Genomic DNA, 19,520 nt, shown 5'->3' on the forward strand with positions numbered 1-19,520 from the left:
GTTGTTGTTTCTACTACCGTCTGGGGCCGGGGTTTTCCTCCATCCCACTTGACTCTGAACGATCGCTGAGGAATCTTTTATTCCTACTGCTATAACGGCCTTGGGCTGTTAGATATCATCATAGCATTGATTATCGTGACGGTTATTTCCGTTCCTGGAAGCCCCTCCTTGACAACAAGAGCCTGCTACCTACTAATTCTGCATGAGCTTTGGCTGGAAGAGACATCTTATCAACCCCTAGAGAACACTACTGCAGGGCTTGACAAAGGGGGACGGGGCTGGGAGGGCCTGGTTTTTGGCGGCCTCTGAGGAGGTAATGCTACACTGATATTCTGCCTTAGTTATGTGCCTCACTTTCCACTTTTTATACTTGTCTTTTTTGTCTTTCAATTTATCAGAGAGTTCTTTATGCAGCCTTGCTGGTTTCTTTTGAGAGCTGTTATTTTTCTTCTTCGTTGGTATATAGACTGGGCTTTTATAATCTCACTTTTCAAAGTTTCCCAAGCTTCTTGAGTTGTTTTCCCCTTGAGATTCTCATCCATGGAATCCTTCCCAAGCTCTCTCTACGTTTGTTGAAATTAGCTCTCTTAAAGTCCAAGACTCTAGTTTGACTGTGTTCTATTGCTTCTGCTTGCATAATGTTGAATTTCAATATTGCATGGTCACCCCCCCCCAAGGTTCCTGTGATTTCAACACCTTCTATCATTTCATCTCTGTTAGTGAGAATTAAATCCAATATGGCTGATCTCCTAGTTCCCTTCTCTACTTTTTGGGAGACAAAGTTGTCTGCTAGGTTTGTCAGGAATCTGTTTGAACTTCCACTTGGTGCAGAGTTTGTCTCCCAGTTGATGTCAGGGTAATTAAAGCCCCCCATTACTATTGTGATGTGCTTCCTACATACCTTAGTTAACTGATTAGCAAAAAGTTCATCTATTTCCTCTTTGGTTGGGTAGCTTATAGTATACACCTGTGGCAATGTCATCCCCCCCCCTTTTTATAGTGACCCAAATGCATTCAAGACAGTTTTCATCATCTTCTTGTGTCTTTCTCCACAATCTGGAGGAGAAAATTATCAGCTAGACAAATCAAGCATTTTTAAAAAGAATTATGCTTGGCAGAGTTTGTTTTCCATTAGTAAAGACTTTTATCACTGTTCTTACATGTACTTTCAAAGAGTTGCAATTTCTTTTTAGAATGTTCTTTCTACATATTTTCCTTGGTTGGATGAGTTGTAATAAACCCTAACAATAAACACAGCAATATTTGAATTGTTAATCCAGATATGCTATAAAGTTTTTACTTGAATTCCTAAGCAGTGTAGTTAATTTATAGTAACCTCCTCCTTTTTATTTTTGTTCTTTTTTAACTGTGTCCTTCTCCAGCGGCCCCCATGGTTTTGGGTGCTGCCAGCATCCCTCGAGTGGGGCTTTGCTTGTTTGCACAGCCCAGTTTCTGGCATGCCACAGCCCAGTGCCAGTCCACTGGCCAAAGGTCTGGGAACTTTTTAGGACACTGTATTCCATCAAAAACAATAGAGTTTATTTTTTTTATTCCTGTCATCACATAACTTGACAACTGCAATTCACTCTACTGGGGCTATTCTTGAAGACCACCCAGAAGCTTCAACTGGGCCAGAATACAGCAATGCATGCAGTTATGGATATGCCTCAGTATGCCCATGTAACACCTCTATTATATGAGCTATTTATTCTATTTATTTCATCAAATTAGAAATGGTCAAGACAGGGATTTCCGATTCTGCCTCACAGCGACACAGCCAAGGGACTATGGGGCTCTGCACTCCATGGCTGGGTTTGCTCTGCCAGGGGATCCTAAATGGGTCTGTTGTCACCCTGGAGAGGCGGCAAAGAAAGAGGGGCACCCCAGTGATCACGGAATGACGGCGGTCGATCCATTCGATCCGGGGGAAGCTCTTTAACCCGACAGGAGAAAGGCTAGCTGCACCCCAGCGTCTAGCCCAAGCTACTAGCAGCTGAAGTCCAAGAGCACTAACCAGAACAACGGTGAATAGCGTGCTTGGAACTGGGTGAGAGTATCGGTCTTCTCTCTTCTATTTTGTAACTGATTCCTTGGAAAAGATCCCCAAAGCAAGAAGTCCTTCGAAAGTGAAGGGAGAGGATTATATCCCCACCTGTCCATAGACGGAAGCAGCAAATTAACTTCCAAGAGGAAAAGAAATATACTGAAATGAAATTAATATTACTATAGTCTGGATAAATCTGAAAATTAAGAAAACTGCTAAGATTTTATATCCTAAAGAGTCCTGATGAAATTGAAAAAGAAAAATAATTCTTTGTTTGAAAAAGTTGGAAAATAAATAACTACTGACATCTAGTGGAGAACTAGAGCATAGAACAATAGTATTACACTGACTCAGAAATTGACAAGACACCCAGAAATAAAGAATAATCTGTTCCCTTGAACTTTAATAACCCTCGGCTAAATAAAAAACTGGGAACAAAGAAAGAAAACATACTGGGCCACCCATAAGCTTAATAAGTGTCTGCAAAAAAAAACACCTTTAACTATTGTCTAAGCTCAAGAATTGTCTGCAGAAAAAAAAAAAACTTTGACTCTTGGCTAATCTTCTAGGGGGGAATTTACTGGAAGGCTTTAAGGTGGCGAAACATTTTGCTGCAATTCTGACTGGTTGATAATTGAAAGCCCCTGAACAGAAGAATTGTTATAAACACTGCTTTCACTGATGCCTTGATAATTGGAAATGCATTGGATTACAAAAACCATATATAAAGATAAGAACTATATAAGATTTGGTTGTTTGGATTTTAAGATTGGCTGGTTTGATAAGGCTAAATACAGAGACTATGGTAATGGTGAAAGACTACCTGGAGGGAGGAGACAAAATGGATATTGCATACCTACCTAAAAATGGCAGGAAACCACACCTAATATTCCATTCTGAGAGACTGCAGACATCAGAGATCTGCAGGAGCAATACTCCAAGGTGAGACAAATACTTTCCAAGAAGAAATGTATGCAATGCTACAACAGATTCAAATGACAATGGTTTCAAACCACAATGAGATTAAAAACCACTTTGACGACATAAATGATCACATCTTCAATTTAAAATCACAAATAAAAAACTCTAGAAAACAACAATAAAGAATGGAAGAAAGCGACTTAAATAGGGAAGCTACAGATCAAGCGAACTACTACTTAATACAATCAGGAAAAAATCTACAAAATTTTGCCACGACAATGAAAATGGAAAAGATATCTGTCAGGACTTCAAAACAAACTTGAGGATAAAAAAAATATTTAATAAAATGGATTATAGAGCTGCCAGGAGAATCATTAGAGTCTGGGAGATAAAAAGCGTACATCATGTACAACCTGTCTTTTCTCACTCCCAACAGTATTTACAAAAATACAGGCTACTTGGCAAAAGAAGGCTAGAATTAGATTCAAGAGATCTGATTTGACTTACCAGATGGAGTATTACATGATTAAATATGGTTAAAATAATAGATAATTTTGGATATAAAGGAGCTATAGTAAGAGGGATAAGAGACATAAGTAGTATAGTATTTTTTTATAATATATGAAATGTAAAAATATTGGGATGATGTATGTGAATGAAAAGTTAGGACACTTAAAGGTAATTAACTTTGAAAGAAGTATGACCGAGAAGAATGATTTGAATACTGAGGGAAAACTAAGCTTAAATAAGAAACAGGACATATAGTGACTTAACAAGATGACTTTTACAAATATAATTGAAATATAAGCCAACCAGAAAAGATGTTATATGTGAATGTTATAAGATATATAAATAGTATAGTATCTTTATAATATATGAAATATGAAAATATTGCGATGGTATAAGTAAATGAAAAATGAGGATTTTTAAAGGTAATCAATTTTGAGAAAATTATGACTGATAAAAATGATCTGAATATTGAGGGGAAATTAAATATAAATAAGAATTCTGAAAATAGGATGTATAGTGATTTAATAAGATGACTTTTACAAATACAATTGAAATATAATTCAATTAGAAAAGATGTTATATATGGATGTCATTGTTACTTTTACAAATACAAAAAAATGTCTATATCCAACTTTGTATGCATTGAAGATATTAAGAATTATATCTATCTAATGCTGATAAAGGAGAATATTATTGGAAGAAGGGAAGATCAAGGAAACAAAGAATATATTAATTATGGAATTATAGAAATTATTATTGATTGTTTTTTAAATATATGAATTCAGACAACACGCTGTTACTAAGCACTAAAGATTATCATTGTAAAAAAATCAATAAAATATATTTTTTTAAAAAAGAAATGGTCAAATCAGGAATGGTAACATTTGAAATTAATTGCTCAAAGAGAATTTAGGCTTACAGAAATTCTATGTAGTGCCTGCCACTCTCCCTTAACCCTCAAGTTGTGAATCTAGCTGTGATTTCAAGTTATTTTTAGAATGTGTATCCCTGTAGCTCTATAAACATAGGAGATGTTTCAAATATCTAGAAGGAAGCATATTCTAAAATACTTCTAGATATTTCTGAAGAACACTGTACTTCTCTAGCACTGGAGATGGAGAATCCACCAATGGGTTTAGACTGTATTCCTGCCCAATCAGATCAAGTCAGCCAAAGTTGCCATGCCCGTCCTGGACCATAGAGATCCCAGTCTTGATTTGATCTCGCCCAGGACAGACGTGGAAGTTTGGCTCTTAGGCAGGTACAGTTTCCATTGGTGGATTTCCAGTTCCCCAGTTGTTGAGCTGTGCTGTATTCAGCACAGGATTGGATTCATATAAAAATTTTGATCTCCATTCAGGAACATTCTAAATTTCCCACTTTTAAAATATCTTGATTGGGGGGGGGGTACAGAAATTGAGTGTCCAAGGAAGGGGCTCCTTCGTTTCTCCATTTTTTTCTCTTCTTCTCCCCTACCCAAATAAATAGACCTTCCCCAAAGCCCCTCAATTGGATATCCCATCTGTGGACTAACAGCTGTTAGTCCTCAACTGATTCAAGCTTGGCCTCCTTGCTGCCGGGGATTGCGGCTGCAGCTTTGGCACTTCGTTACGAGAGCAGGTGGGGGGGGAGGCCTTTTTGTTGCTGCATCTAAAAGTCTTTCTGTTGGAATCCTACGTTCTCGGAGCTGCGGCTGCAGCTCCGATAGCTACTTAAGGCACTTGCCTGATTTTTTTGCTTCCAGCAGCTTGGGAGCTACGATTGTCTCTCGCAGCCTGCAGGCGAGCCGCACACCAAACAGCCATCGCCGATCAGCCGTTAGGCGGTGGACGGAAAGGCGAAAAAACTCAGTTTTTTCACTTGCTTGCTGCTTAAATTCATGAGTTGAGGGGAGCGGATCTTTCCCAGAAAGGGACTGCTGGTACTGCATAGACCACTTTCCGGAGCTCCAGGGCACGGCTCATAACCATTCTCTCTTGCGTGGTTGCCATCTTGGCCATGTATCTCCAGACTCCTGTCGGCTCCACTGTGGGGTATAAGGCGAATTCGGGGGGAAGGGGCTCCTTCCTCCCCATTACGATCATTTCCCCTGTTACTGGGAAAGGAGCTTATTGAGGCAGGTGAACCTAGGCAGGCAGCCTGGGAAGAACGGGTTCCAGGTGTCACCATCACAGGCAGGCCGCCATTTTGGGGACAACCGCCTTCTTGGTAGACTAATAGGCCCATTTTTCCCTTGAGGCCTGATACCTCCAGGTGCATCTCTAGCCCCTTTTAGGGGACAGTTTGGATCTTTCTGGAGCTCCCCTGCGATCTATTCAATTTGGAGTTTAGTAGGCAAATTGTGATAGGTCTCCATAATAATACAGATCATTTCTTTGCTCATTATTATTCTTATTTTCTCAGACTTGGTGTCTTTCGGCCGTAGCTCGCTTATACCAGACTTACTGGGATTCTCAATTTAATAAATAACCAACAATTTTATCTGGATTCCAGGCGTCCCTTATTGTGCGCCTGTTCTTATCCACAGCAGCCCTAGCCGGATTCCAGGCGTCCCCTGTCGTGTGTCTGTCCTTATCCATGCAACAGCTATAGCTGGGTTCCAGGCATACCCTATTGTGCGTCTGTTCTTATCCACACAGCGGCCTACCTGGATTCCAGGCATCCCCTATAGTGCACCTGTTCTTATCCAGTGTATAACACTCTCTGCATATCAGGAGCCCCCTAACGTGTTCCTGGAGTATCAGAGAATGGAGGAGTCTATACCTCACACAAAGGGCGTGCTAATGTCATCAGCTCCAGCGAATCCTATTTCACCTAGTCTGGCGGGCGCGGAGAAGACCACAACCAAGAGCCGGGCCAAAACTACTGCCAAGGCCTCTAAGAGATCTGAAAAGCAGGCCAGCCGGAGACACCAAGCACTAGAAAAAGAATTTTCAAAGGCACAGAAAATGGCCAGGTTAGAGACCTTTCAAACTGAAGGGTTGGCCTTTGACCTGCCTGTGGGATCCCCAACCTCTCCCCTGGGAATATGGTTGACGGGGGAGCCTTTACATTCCCCCGCACAGTGTGGGACTAGCGAAATTTCCCCTATTCCCCAATCCACGGCCACATGGGCTCACCACGGAACTCCCAAGGCTACCTTTACTCCTACTGCAGCCGGACTCCGACCAAGCGAGCCTGTTCTCCTTCCTACGGAGGACCGTCTTGCTTTGTTGATTGCACAAGTGGTTGACCAAGCTCTTGAGGCTAGGGAGCAAGCTTCTAGACCAGTGGCTTTCACTCACCTCCCTACCCATCAACCGTTTCCGGAGACCTATTACGCTCCTTCTTCCCCTTCTGGGTCCACTTGCTCGGAGGGCTCATCCCTTCGTGAACATGACATTGAACAGGGGATTCCAATGTCTGAGGAGGAGGAGCTCCTCCAGAAGCCCCTTCATTCAGTGGCCTTTTTAATCCTTCCTTCTTTGTCACTTTGCTCTGCAAGGCTACATCCACAGCCCTTCTAGGGCCTGAGCCTTCTTCATCAACAACCACTGTTTCCCCAGACTCGGAGGTGGACCCAAATTTCACCGAACCAATGGCTGCTCAACATTGTATACCTTGTCCCCCCATGTTTCTGAATGCGGTCCGGAAACAGTGTACATCCCCTGCCTCCCTTCCCCTCCCAGGTAATACTGATAAAAAGTTATATAACGTGGCCAAGGACCTGGAGGAGGCCCTAGAAATGCCCACGGTAGACGAGCCATTTGGTCCCACTGCCCACTGCCATTCCCAGAGATGTTTCTGAGGCTCTCAAGACCGAGGACCATAAGTGCGGACTCACCTTTTGCAGGACACATCAAGCAGCTGCATGGGCTATTAGGGTGGCCACCTCCGCATCCTCCTTCAACAGATCTGCACTCCACTGGCTCAGGCAGCTCCAGGCCCGTATTCCAGCAGAGGATATCTGCACACACCAGGATCGTAGCAAGATGGTGGCAGCCACCGAGTACGCATCAGATGCCACTCTCCAAGCTGCCAGATTTTCCTCTAGAGCTATGGCGTCCAATGTCACTGGGAGCCGTATACTGTGGTTGAAACACTGGCACGCGGATGCCAAGTCTAAATGGCGTCTATCGGTAGCCCCATATCAGGGAGGTAAATTGTTTGGTGATGCGTTGAATCCTTATCTCACTGAGAACAAGGATAAGCACAAGGTCCTCAATCACCTCTTGAAGAAATCGGACAAATGATCCAATTATTACCCGCGAAGGCAGTCATTTCGGGCAGGGACTAGATATAATTACTCTCAAACCACTCGTCCCTTTCCATCCAGGCAGAACAGACAGGATAGACAGCCTGACAGACAGGCAGCCAAGCCTAGACAGCGATTTCAGGGCAAGCGGCCCTTTTGCGGGAATGGCCAACCATTCCACCGTTCCAGGTGACTCTCCAGCGGGTCCTCCCATAGGGGGCAGACTCTCTTTTTTTGCCCACCAGTGGGAAGCCATCACCACAGATGCGTGGGTACTAAATACAGTACATCACAGCCTGACTCTAGAGTTCATTTCCAACCCTCCAAATCAATTTGTCTCTTGCCCCTACCCACGAAACCGAACAAAGAAAAGACTCATGAACGAAGCTGTTCAACATCTTTTGCACATACAGGTCATAGAACCGGTGGCGGCAGACCAGAGAGGTCGGGGGTTTAATTCCATCCTATTTGTCGTCCCAAAGACGTCAGGGGGATGGAGAGCCATTTTAGATCTTAAGGGCTTGAATTTTCATCTTGCATACCGAAAATTCAAGATGCAAATGCTCCGCTCCATCTTGGGAAGCGTAAGAAAGGGGGACTTCCTGACGTCTATCGACCTCATGGAGGTGTACCTTCATATCCCTATCTCTCTGGCCCACTGCCAGTTTCTATGGTTCGCGTACAAGGGACGCCACTTTCAATACAGGGCGCTCCCATTTGGTCTATCATCGGCTCCCAGGGTATTTACCAAGGTCCTGGTGGTTCTGGCAGCTCATTTAAGGATGGTACCAGTCAGGGTCCAATGTTACTGGGATGACATATTAATCCAGTCATCGTCCACTCAATCCGCAAGGACGGACCTCGAACTGGTGGTAAAGCTGCTCCAGGACCACGGGTTCTCGGTAAACTTTCCCAAAAGTCATATGGTTCCCACAACCAGACTGTTACACCTCGGGGCCATAATAGACATGGTGGAGTGCCGGGTGTATCTATCCCAGGAACGCTGGGACAGCATAAGAGAGTCAGTCCTCCAATTACGCAGGAGTCGGACAGCAACGTTGGTCAGTCTTTCCCAATTGTTAGGGAAGATGATCTCGGCCATAGCAATCATCCCGTGGTCCAGGCTCCATTCCAGAGAACTGCAGTGGTTCATGCTTCCTTTCCAGAGACAGAATCTCAGTGCCTCTCTACAAAGAGTAAGACTCTTCCACACCAGGTATTGTGATCCCTCACATGGTGGCTATCTCCCGCCATGCTCAGAGAGTCATGCTTAAAGGAGCCAGATCGGATAGTACTAACGACCTACGCCAGCCTGTTTGGCTGGGGAGCACACCTTCGCTCACAGTGGGCACCGGGCCGTTGGCCCCGCTCAGATCTTTGGCACAACATAAATTGGCTTGAGCTATAGGCCATACATCTGGCTCTTCACCACTTTCACAGTCTGGTTACAAGGCGTCACATACTGGTCCTTATGGACAACATGGCCGCCAAGGCGCATGTAAACTGCCAAGGGGGCACCCGCTCTCGGACTCTGTTGACCGAGTCGCTTTTACTGGGATCCTGGGCAGAACACAACCTGGCCTCCATCAAGGCTGACCACATTTCAGGGGAGGCAAACACTCAGGCCGACCTTTTGAGTAGGACAACAGTAGATCACTCAGAATGGCGCCTCCACCCGAGGGTCTTCAGAGAAATTTGTCACCTTTTCGGCTTTCCAATCTTGGACCTATTTGCGTCCCCGACCAACGCCCAGTTGCCTCGATTCTTCTCCCGGTTCCCTTCTCCAGGGGCGGAACAGACGGATGCTCTTCGGAGCCCATGGCCGCAGGGACTGCTTTATGCCTTTCCCCTTCTCCCCATCCTCCCGGCGGTAATACACAAGCTTCTTCCAGAGCAAGCGGAGATAATCCTGGTGGCCCCTTATTTGGCCAAGGAGGCCTTGGTTCGCCGATCTGATGAGCCTCTCCCTTGCAGATCCTTGGCGGATTCTTCCAGAACGGGTCTTACTCAGCCAAAGGGCTATTTTCCACTCGGGCCCCAAATGGCTCCAGTTAGCCATCTGGCACTTGAACGCTCAATCCTGACACGGGAGCTTTGCTCACCAGGGATCATTACAGTAATCCAGGCATCCCGTCGCCCTTTCACAAACCGTATTTACGAGGCCACATGGAAGAACTTTCAATCACGGTGCTCTGGTTGACAGTTGTCGCTCTTGGAACTCACGATTCCCCATATCCTGGACTACTTGTTAGATGGTCTGGAGAGGGGTTTGGGCCCGACTACTTTACACAGGCAGATAGCTGCTCTGTCCATAGTCCTCACCTGTGATTCCGTAGGGTCATTGGGACATCACCCCCTACTTCGATCATTCCTTAAGGGGGCTGCTAACACCAGACCCCCTACTGTGCACAGGTACCCTTCATGGGAGTTACCTTGGGTCCTTCGGGCTCTTACCAAGTCGCCCTTTGAGCCCCTAAAGACACGCGACGTTCACTACCTATCCCACAAGGTGGCATTCCTGGTCGCAATCACATCGGCACGACGTATTTCCGAGTTGGCAGCGCATTTTGTGCATTTTCCACCAGGATTGAGTGGTCCTTAGACTCAATCCTACTTTATTCCCGAAGGTCAATTCTCTATTCCATAGATCACAGGAAATAGTGCTGCCAGATTTTTGCCCTAATCCATTGCATGCTCTGGATCGGCAATGGCATAGTTTGGATGTCTGCAGAGCACTTCGATACTATATTTCACGAACAGCGACGTTCCGCAAATCAGAAGCCTTCTTTATATCCTTCCATCCTTCCTCCAGGTGTCCTCTTCCACAATTGGGAGGTGGATTAGGGCTTGTGTTGCTGGGGCATATAAAGCTGAGTCATTGCCGGTTCCGCGACGAGTTACAACCCACTCTACACGGAGTGCAACTACTTCTGCGGCGTGGGCCACTTAGGCGTCCATTGAGGACGTCTGCAGAGCGGCCACATGGTCTTCACCATCTCCTTTCATACGGCACTACAAAATTGATAGGTTTGCCTCGGCTGAGGCTTCCTTCGGTAGAGGGTTCTCCAACAGGTTATATATCAAAGTGCCACACCGGACCGGTCTACTTCCCACCCTCAGGGACAGTAGGCTTTGGTATGTCCCATTGGTGGATTCTCCATCTCCAGTGATGGAGAAGGGGCGTTGTCTTACCTGAACGCCTTTTCTCAGCATGGAAATGGAGAATCCACTCCCACCCTGGTAGGTCATATAGGCCTAGGGTTAGTTTTTTAGTTTTATGAGCTACAACGTCTTGCTGTCAGTCAATCGCTACGCTCATTTTAAGAGATCTATGGTCCAGGACGGGCGTGGCAACTTTGGCTGACTTGATCTGATTGGGCAGGAATACAGTCTAAACCCATTGGTGGATTCTCCATCTCCGTGCTGAGAAAAAGCATCCAGGTAAGACAATGCCCCATTCGGAAAGCTAAATCATTCTTTTCATTTCTTCAATAATGTTCTTCAGTATCTGAAGAAGATTATTGAAGTATACCGAACACTATTTTCTACAAGTCATTCTGAATGCATGCAGGTCAAAGTTTATATACAAGGATATTAATGAAATTTGAATCTCTAGTCTTTGAAAGTTTGATATCTGTAAATTCATTAGAACAGCACAAAAAAGATATTGGCTGTTATTTTGTTGAATTTTATACATTGCTGCCCTATCTGTTCCCTGTGTTCCCTGTGACAGTTAGTCTTTATGTCATTACATTGGTCCTCCAGTTTGATTTCAATTGAGACCAGATTTCCAATCATAAGTCATTATCGTCATAGGTTGAGGCACCCACTTGACCAGATGCAAGTTTATGGCAATTTTTGCAATGGGCATTAAGCAAATACTACAGTCGCAAGTATGAACCTATTTTTCTGAATGGGCATTTTTTTTTTGCTAGAAACCAACAAAAATGCCAGAAACTGGCAAAAAGCAATGCAAATCACAGTCATGTGACTATGGGATGATGCAACCAGTTGTAAAGACAAGGTGATTGCCAAGCATCCAGCATATTGTCATGTGACCTTCGGAGAGGGTGAAACGAGATTTCCAAAGGGCAAGAAATGCTTCAGAGATTGTAAAGGACCCATTCCAGGGCTTTCAAAATTTCAACTTGTCATTAAGTGACCAGTTGTAAATCGAAGATTACCTGTACCTTCTGAGAGAAATAGTTGGAGGACGAAGGGTTTGTGGCATTGTAGTCTCCAGACTACATTTTTGAAAGCATTAGGCTTAAGACTGTTGTTGTAACCAAGATGGGTTGACGTTGTATAGATACATATGTTCCAAGATTCAGTAGGTTTTTCCAAACCTTAAACAGAGTAATATTAGAACTTTGTTCCAGAGAGTCAGTAAGAAGAATTTTTTTCCTGACATCATCGCCAGTTGTCTGTCTTACCGTTCATTTAAAAACCATGTCACATTGTTCAGACTTGGCAACAGCTGATTTCTGATTCTTTTTCCTTAGTGATGCTGGATAGTAGTAGCAAATACTTTTAGGTCAACTTCTGCTTCTCAGGAGTTGCTGTGGGAAAAATTGGAAAAGAGAGTACAATGTATGCTAGTTCGAGGATTATGGAGAAAAGATGGGATGTAAATCAGATACAGGTAGTTCTTGAATTACAGCCATTCATTTTATGACTGGTTGAAGTTACAACCGCACTGAAAAAAATGACATGACCATTTTTAACATTTATAACAGTTGCAGCATCCCTGTGGTCATATGATCAAAATTCAGTTGCTTGGCAATTGGAATGTATTTATGATGGTTACGGTGTCCTAGGGTCACCTTTTGCGACATTCAGGTCAATGGGAACCCAGATTCATTTACTGTAACAAGTGCACATGGCAAGAAATTTAACAATTGCAGTGATTCATTTAACAACTGTGGCAAGAAAGGTTGTAAACGAATCAAAATCCACTTAATTATTGTCTTGTTTAGCAATGAAAATTTTGGGCTCAATTGTGGTCATAAGTTGAAGACTATTTGTAAACAAACCCACACCAGCTTTCTTTTAAATTAGTAAATTAAGTTATTATCCATAGTTAAAGAGATTGTTTCTTTGCTGATAGAAGAGAAGAGAACAATCCCATTCTGAAGTGATTTATATTCACAAAGTAAAGGAAAAGTTGTTGCAATAAACTTGAGGGGATGGAGTTTCTCAGGGCATGAAGGGTGGGACTCCAAAAGTTTTCTTAGTGGACTTCATGTTAGACTTCACTCATACCAATGCTCAGACTTAATGCTTAGCAGGCACAGATCAAGGACATCGGTCTTTGATAAATTAGACCGATACTAAAATGTCATGATTAGAAGAAGAAAAAAGATCAACTGGCACCTATAAACCTTAAATTGTGTGTGTGTTCTCTCTCCCTCCCTCCCTCCTGTGGAGGTGGGAAGAGGCATTGCTGTTATCTGTGCTTTGTTCATTCATCAAAGTGGCTTTTAAGACAGCTTGCCGAATATTTAGAGATCTTGCTGAAAGAATAATGAATAGAATAGAATAGAATAGAATAGAATAGAATAGAATAGAATAGAATAGAATAGAATAGAATAGAATATGCTTTGTTGGCTAAGTGTGATTGGGGACACAAGAAATTTTCTCCGGTCCGATGTATATAAAAACAACAAAGTAAGATACCAGTAGGAGAAGGTAATAGGAAATATGATAATAGTAATACAGCCTTACTACATGGCCAAATTTCCTTAGACATAAGACAGTTCTGTGGGAATTAGGTGTTCAGCAGAATGATGGCAGGACGGAAAAAAAAATATGTCTACTTGTTTTGGAATGTAATGCCCTATAGCAGTGTCCTGAGGGGAGGAATTGAAACAGTGAAGTAATTTCATTGAAAGGGAAGGAAAAAAGGTTTACTTTTAAGAAGACGTATGAGCTACATAAATTCTTTATAATGCTTTTGTAAGTGGTGAATAAAGAATTGTTTCAGAAATTTCATCTGAAAGATAAATCAAAATGATCTTGATTGCTGTTGTCATCACTAGATATTTTCTGTTTTTCACAAAGTTCTAAAAGTGCTTCCATCTGATGTAACATAGAACTCCAGATAATAGAAAACTGTATTCATTTAAGTCTTGAGTATGTGTAGCTTCCATTAAGATATCTAGTTGAAACTATAGACATCAGGGAAAGGGGCAGGGCGAAGTTCACACCTTATTCTTAATCTAGATGGAGCCCTCACACATGATATGAATGTGTATTTTGTAGCACTCAGCTTTATGTATTCTAGATTTTGAAAAAGATTCTGTAACTTTTCTTAGTCCTGGTGTAGAATTCTCACCATTGTCTGATAGTGAGAGAATTCACACATCCTGCTGTACCATAATGTATAAATCCAACCATTGTGATTTGTAAATTATGGCTTATACTACAGTGGGGTAAAAAAGTATTTAGTCAGCCACCAATTGTGCAAGTTCTCCCACTTAAAAAGATGAGAGAGGCCTGTAATTGTCATCATAGGTAGACCTCAACTATGAGAGACAAAATGAGAAAACAAATCCAGACAATCACATTGTCTGATTTGGAAAGAATTTATTTGCAAATTATGGTGGAAAATAAGTATATGGTCACCTACAAACAAACAAGATTTCTGGCTCTCACAAACCTGTAACTTCTTCTTTAAGAGGCTCCTCTGTCCTCCACTCATTACCTGTATTAATGGCACCTGTTTGAACTTGTTATCAGTATAAAAGACACCTGTCCACAATCTCAAACAGTCATACTCCAAACTCCACTATGATGAAGACCAAAGAGCTGTCGAAGGACACCAAAAACAAAATTGTAGACCTGCACCAGGCTGGGAAGACTGAATCTGCAATAGGCAAGCAGCTTGGTGTGAAGAAATCAACTATGGGAGCAATAATTAGAAAATGGAAGACATACAAGACCACTGATTATCTCCCTCGATCTGAGGCTCTACGCAAGATCTCACCCCGTGGGGTCAACATGATCACAAGAACAGTGAGCAAAAATCCCAGAACCACATGGGGGGACCTAGTGAATGACCTGCAGAGAGCTGGGACCAACGTAACAAAGGCAACCATCAGTAACACACTACGCCATCAGGGACTCAGATCCTGTAGTGCCAGGCGTGTCCCCTTGCTTAAGCCAGTACATGTCCGGGCCCGTCTGAAGTTTGCTAGTGAGCATTTGGATGATCCAGAAGAGGATTGGGAGAATGTCATATGGTCAGATGAAACCAAAGTAGAACTGTTTGGTAGAAACACAACTCGTCGTGTTTGGAGGAGAGAGAATGCTGAGTTGCATCCAAAGAACACCATACCTACTGTGAAGCAAGGGAGTGGCAACATCATGCTTTGGGGCTGTTTCTCTGCAAAGGGACCAGGACGAGTGATCCGTGTACAGGAAAGAATGAATGGGGCCATGTATCGTGAGATTTTGAGTGCAAACCTCCTTCCATCAGCAACGGCATTGAAGATGAAACGTGGCTGGGCCTTTCAGCATGACAATGATCCCAAACACACCGCCCGGGCAACGGAGGAGTGGCTTTGTAAGAAGCATTTCAAGGTCCTTGAGTGTCCTAGCCAGTCTCCAGATCTCAACCCCATAGAAAACCTTTGGAGGGAGTTGAAAGTCCGTGTTGCCCAGTGACAGCCCCAAAACATCACTGCTCTAGAGGCAGGAATGGGCCAACATACCAGCAACAGTGTGTGCCAACCTTGTGAAGATTTACAGAAAACGTTTGACCTCTGTCATTGCCAACAAAGGATATATAACAAACTATTGAGATGAACTTTTGATATTGACCACATACTTATTTTCCACCATAATTTGCAAATAAATTCTTTCCAAATCAGACAATGTGATTGTCTGGATTTGTTTTTTCATTTTGTCTCTCGTAGTTGAGGTCTACCTATGATGGCAATTACAAGCCTCTCTCATCTTTTTAAGTGGGAGAACTTGCACAATTGGTGGCTGACTAAATACTTTTTTGCCCCACTGTATATTGAAACTAATGGGTTATTCAGTAAAACACAACATAATATATGTCACAGAAGGTTTATTTCTGTTTTGTGGTAGCAGATTCAAACACATCCTTTACATTTAGAGTTGGATATTGCAAAATCATTTGCAGTGCATTCAGAAAGCATTCAGACTCCCTTCACTTTTGCCAATTTTGTTATGCTGAAATCTGCAATTTCTACAGTTGTTGAAATTCATCTTTTTCTCATTAATCTACACTCAGTACACCATAATGACAAAGTGAAAACAGAATTTTAGAAATGTCTAAAGGTTGCAGCATAATAAAACTGATAAAAGTGAAGGGGGATTGAATCTTTTCGGAATGCACTGTATATTAAAGTTGTATGATCTTCCAACTTCTTCATTCCTAAAAACAAGCACATGTAGCGAATGCACACCAAACGAGGATAGGAGGGAAAAATATAGTAAACACAGAAAGCACAGAAAACATTCAGCATGATTGAGCAGGTAAGAAATCACAGTGTAACAAAGCCCTGAACTCAGATTCTTAAATACATTTTTTCTGGATTGTGATGCCACAAATAATGTTCCTTAATTTAGTAATAGGCCGATAGCTGCATAATTGTTTCATTTTCTATCTAATAAACATTTTTCATGTAATATGATAACCATGTTCAATAAATTTCTGGCATAGTATTACTTGTTAGAATGCTATTGCTATTTACAATATGGAAATTATAATACTAGCATGTTTAAAACTTTCTGAAATTTGTAAACCAGTTTGATTGACATTTCTAGTCTAAACTTCAGTAAATCTGCTTGTTCCCAACTGTCATATCTGAATCGGTGTAAAATTGCATTTATTTTTTCCCCAAATTATGTCCCTCATATCATTTTTATGACCTCATCTCATAATTGTCTGAGTCTAGATATAGGAGGCACAAAATTAGAGCCTTTGAAGAATTTATTTCCTAAATATAATCTCTAAATTAATTCCATTCTATTTTGTTTTTCTTGGCTTGTTGTCTCATTTTCATGGAAATGATGGCCAACATTGGCTGTTTCATTGTATTTCAGGGTGTGATTAGGGTCCCAAGCCAAGGATTGACAAAATAACTTCGGTAAGCTTGAGGGCTTTTGTTACTGAGTGGTTTCTGAGTTCTTTATGAACATTTCTTATCCAATAGGAAAGGACAAAAAACAGAACAACTTGTTGCAGCTCGTTGGTGCTAAGTTTCTAAGTTTGAGGTATGGCTTTGTTAGAGTTCTTGGGTGCTTTCTCTTGAGAATATTAAGATTAGGATTTATTTGGAACTAAGTGTATAGTCTGAAATATAAAGCTTTTCTACCCCTACAGATTATATTCTGACATAACTAGTCCTCCTTTTTTTCCTTTTTCTCTTTTCATTTTAGTCTGTTTTTTTTTAACGTTCTGCTGACTTGAATGGAGATTACTTGGAAACTGAAAAAAGAAAAGGCTGATCTGAGGAATAATTTTCTCCTACTTCCCAAAATTTAAAACCTGCATCATTGAACTATTCTCTTACCTGCCTTTTTATTATAATTAATAGCAATAGTAAAAAATTTAACATATTTAGTTGTATTATTTTCATGGTATTAAATTTCAGAATTGTCTATTTTAGGTCCCTACCCTGCTGCTACAGATACATTTACTTAATATACCCTTACATTTTTTCTAAAAACTTGAAAACTTTAATCAATTCTTAAGAAGTGTTTCTTTTCTTTTTTACAGAATGCTGCCTTTTTGTATGGCCTTGGCTTGGTCTACTTCCATTACAACGCATTTCAGTGGTATGTGGCAAAAAAAGCTGGGAGTGTTTTTATTTTGCTAATTGTCTACAATTTATTGGGCACTGAAAGAAATGAAAGAAAAAGTAGTATAGTTTTTAAAGAACAGTTTTAAACAACTTTTTAAAACTACAGTGTAGATTGCTTAACAATAAGAGTTAGCTTGACCTCTCTATATGCCTTGTCCTCTGTAATACTAGTTTCATCATCCTTAGTTGGAATGGCCACTGATTTATTCAGCACAAAAGTATGGAATGTTAGTATTCTCAGCCTTGGCCAAAACAAAATATGAAGGAATGTGAAATATTCAGTGTTCCTTTTCTTCTTATCTGCCCTCATTTTCTCAAGTACCTTCCTTACTTATTCTTAGATGCTCTGACATCCTAGTCTAGCATATTTCTCTCCCACCTGTTAAATTAGCAGGGAAGATTTGTCACATCATTAATGTTTTGGTCCATATTCAGAACAATGTGTCTTTATGTGTGGACCCAAATGTTCCTTTCATAAGAAGAGTTTGGGGGGTGGTTATGGTTCAGCTTCAGTTTCTTTAAAATTGTTTTTGATCCAATATTAATGCAATTTTGAACTTTCTTTTGAGGCTCAAAATTCATAATTATTTGTCCTGCATTTATGAACAAATGTCATTCTTTTAACTATTTTTTTATAAATTGGCAACAATTTTAAATCTCTAGATCACTGATTTTTAGATTGATTGCCTCGTAAATATTGTTGGGATTTATTTATAAAGAGATTCCCTGAAGAAGGGAAAGCCCTATCATTTTCTACAGCGGGTCATGTACTATACTACATTTCTGTCTGATAATTGAGATTGAATCATACATTTAGAAGAAAATATTAAGCTTATTCATGCAATCAATCATCAATAGATTATGTTTAGAGCTTTTGGTAAACATTTTTTTCTTTCCCAGTCAAAATGTTGGTGCTTCTAGGAAGTAAATTTATTTAACATTAATGCAGTACAAAAATGATTGTTGAACTAAGACTATATGTTAAAACATTAATTTTCTTATTTTTGTCAATTAAATTATTTCAGAACTTGCCTTAATATTCTGCGTAGTATTTCCTCCGTCCCTGAATAGTTTGGTCTCTGTCATTCACCATTATAACATATATATCTGAACATTTGGAATTTGGAACATCTTTGGTTTGTTTTTGATCACAAAAACACTAGCAATTTTGTCCTTAGGTTAAAATTATTTTGCTTTATTGGATTATTTTTCATTTTTTGCTTTTCTACAAGATTTGCCCTCCCATTGCAGGCATCCAACTTTGACTTTATGGGTTAAGTTCAGGTATTCAGGTATTAATTTTTGGCTTGGTGAAGTTTGTTCAGTATTTGTAAGCCATTCTTTGAGATCAACTACCAATAGCAACAGATTCCAAAGCCATTATAGCCCACTTCACTTCATCCAAACTTTCTGTTCTAATCTAAAAATTGTTTGGTGATTTTCTCTTCTCTGAGAGATTGGGTAATTTTACCTTCCACAGTAGATCTTCAGCTCATTCTTATGCTTTTATTGGTATTGAAGAAATTTCCATTAACAGATGCAAATTTATTCTTTAAAAAATGTCTTCCCTGATTCTAGTCAAAATAAAAAGGAAGTTTTCATTGCGTCTAGCAGTCTCAGGTTCCTCTCATATCTGCCGTTCCACCTCCCTTGTTCTGTCTTTGTTAATATCAGAGTCCTTGAGCCTATGGCTACTATTCCAATTGATTTCCTCTGTTGGAAGATAGCTTTTTGGGTAGTTGTCACATTTTTTAATCAAATTGAACAATTTTGTCTTATAAAGAAATCCTCCCTCATTTTTCATTGGTTTGTTTCATTTCTCAAAATGTCAGTCTCAGATTAATACTAGAATCAAGACGTTTATGGAACTTACCATTTTTCCCAGTCCATCGGCACCATAGGAAACAGTTTTGAGTGCCCATTATGATCTCACTATTTATATGAACCATACAGCACCATTTTGCCATGATATTTA

At 41.1% G+C, this 19,520-nt stretch overlaps 1 protein-coding gene across 7 annotated transcripts in view; it reads left to right on the plus strand.

Annotated features, from left to right (window-relative positions):
• KDM6A (lysine demethylase 6A) overlaps nucleotides 1–19,520 on the plus strand; it is a 211,797-nt gene that overhangs the window by 100,106 nt on the left and 92,171 nt on the right. For all 7 annotated transcript variants that reach the window (XR_005559737.1, XR_005559740.1, XR_005559741.1 and 4 more), the window contains exon 5: nucleotides 17,461–17,519. Coding sequence is in view for 3 of the 7 variants with exons in the window: in XM_039368138.1 (XP_039224072.1) it covers nucleotides 17,461–17,519 (59 nt within the window). In the remaining 4 variants the exon portion in view is untranslated. The remainder of the gene's footprint in view (nucleotides 1–17,460; nucleotides 17,520–19,520) is intronic.

Source organism: Crotalus tigris, unplaced genomic scaffold (genome assembly GCF_016545835.1).
Source record: "Crotalus tigris isolate CLP2741 ecotype Arizona unplaced genomic scaffold, ASM1654583v1 scf7180000017601.7605149639:7615979, whole genome shotgun sequence".
Taxonomy (NCBI): domain Eukaryota; kingdom Metazoa; phylum Chordata; class Lepidosauria; order Squamata; family Viperidae; genus Crotalus; species Crotalus tigris.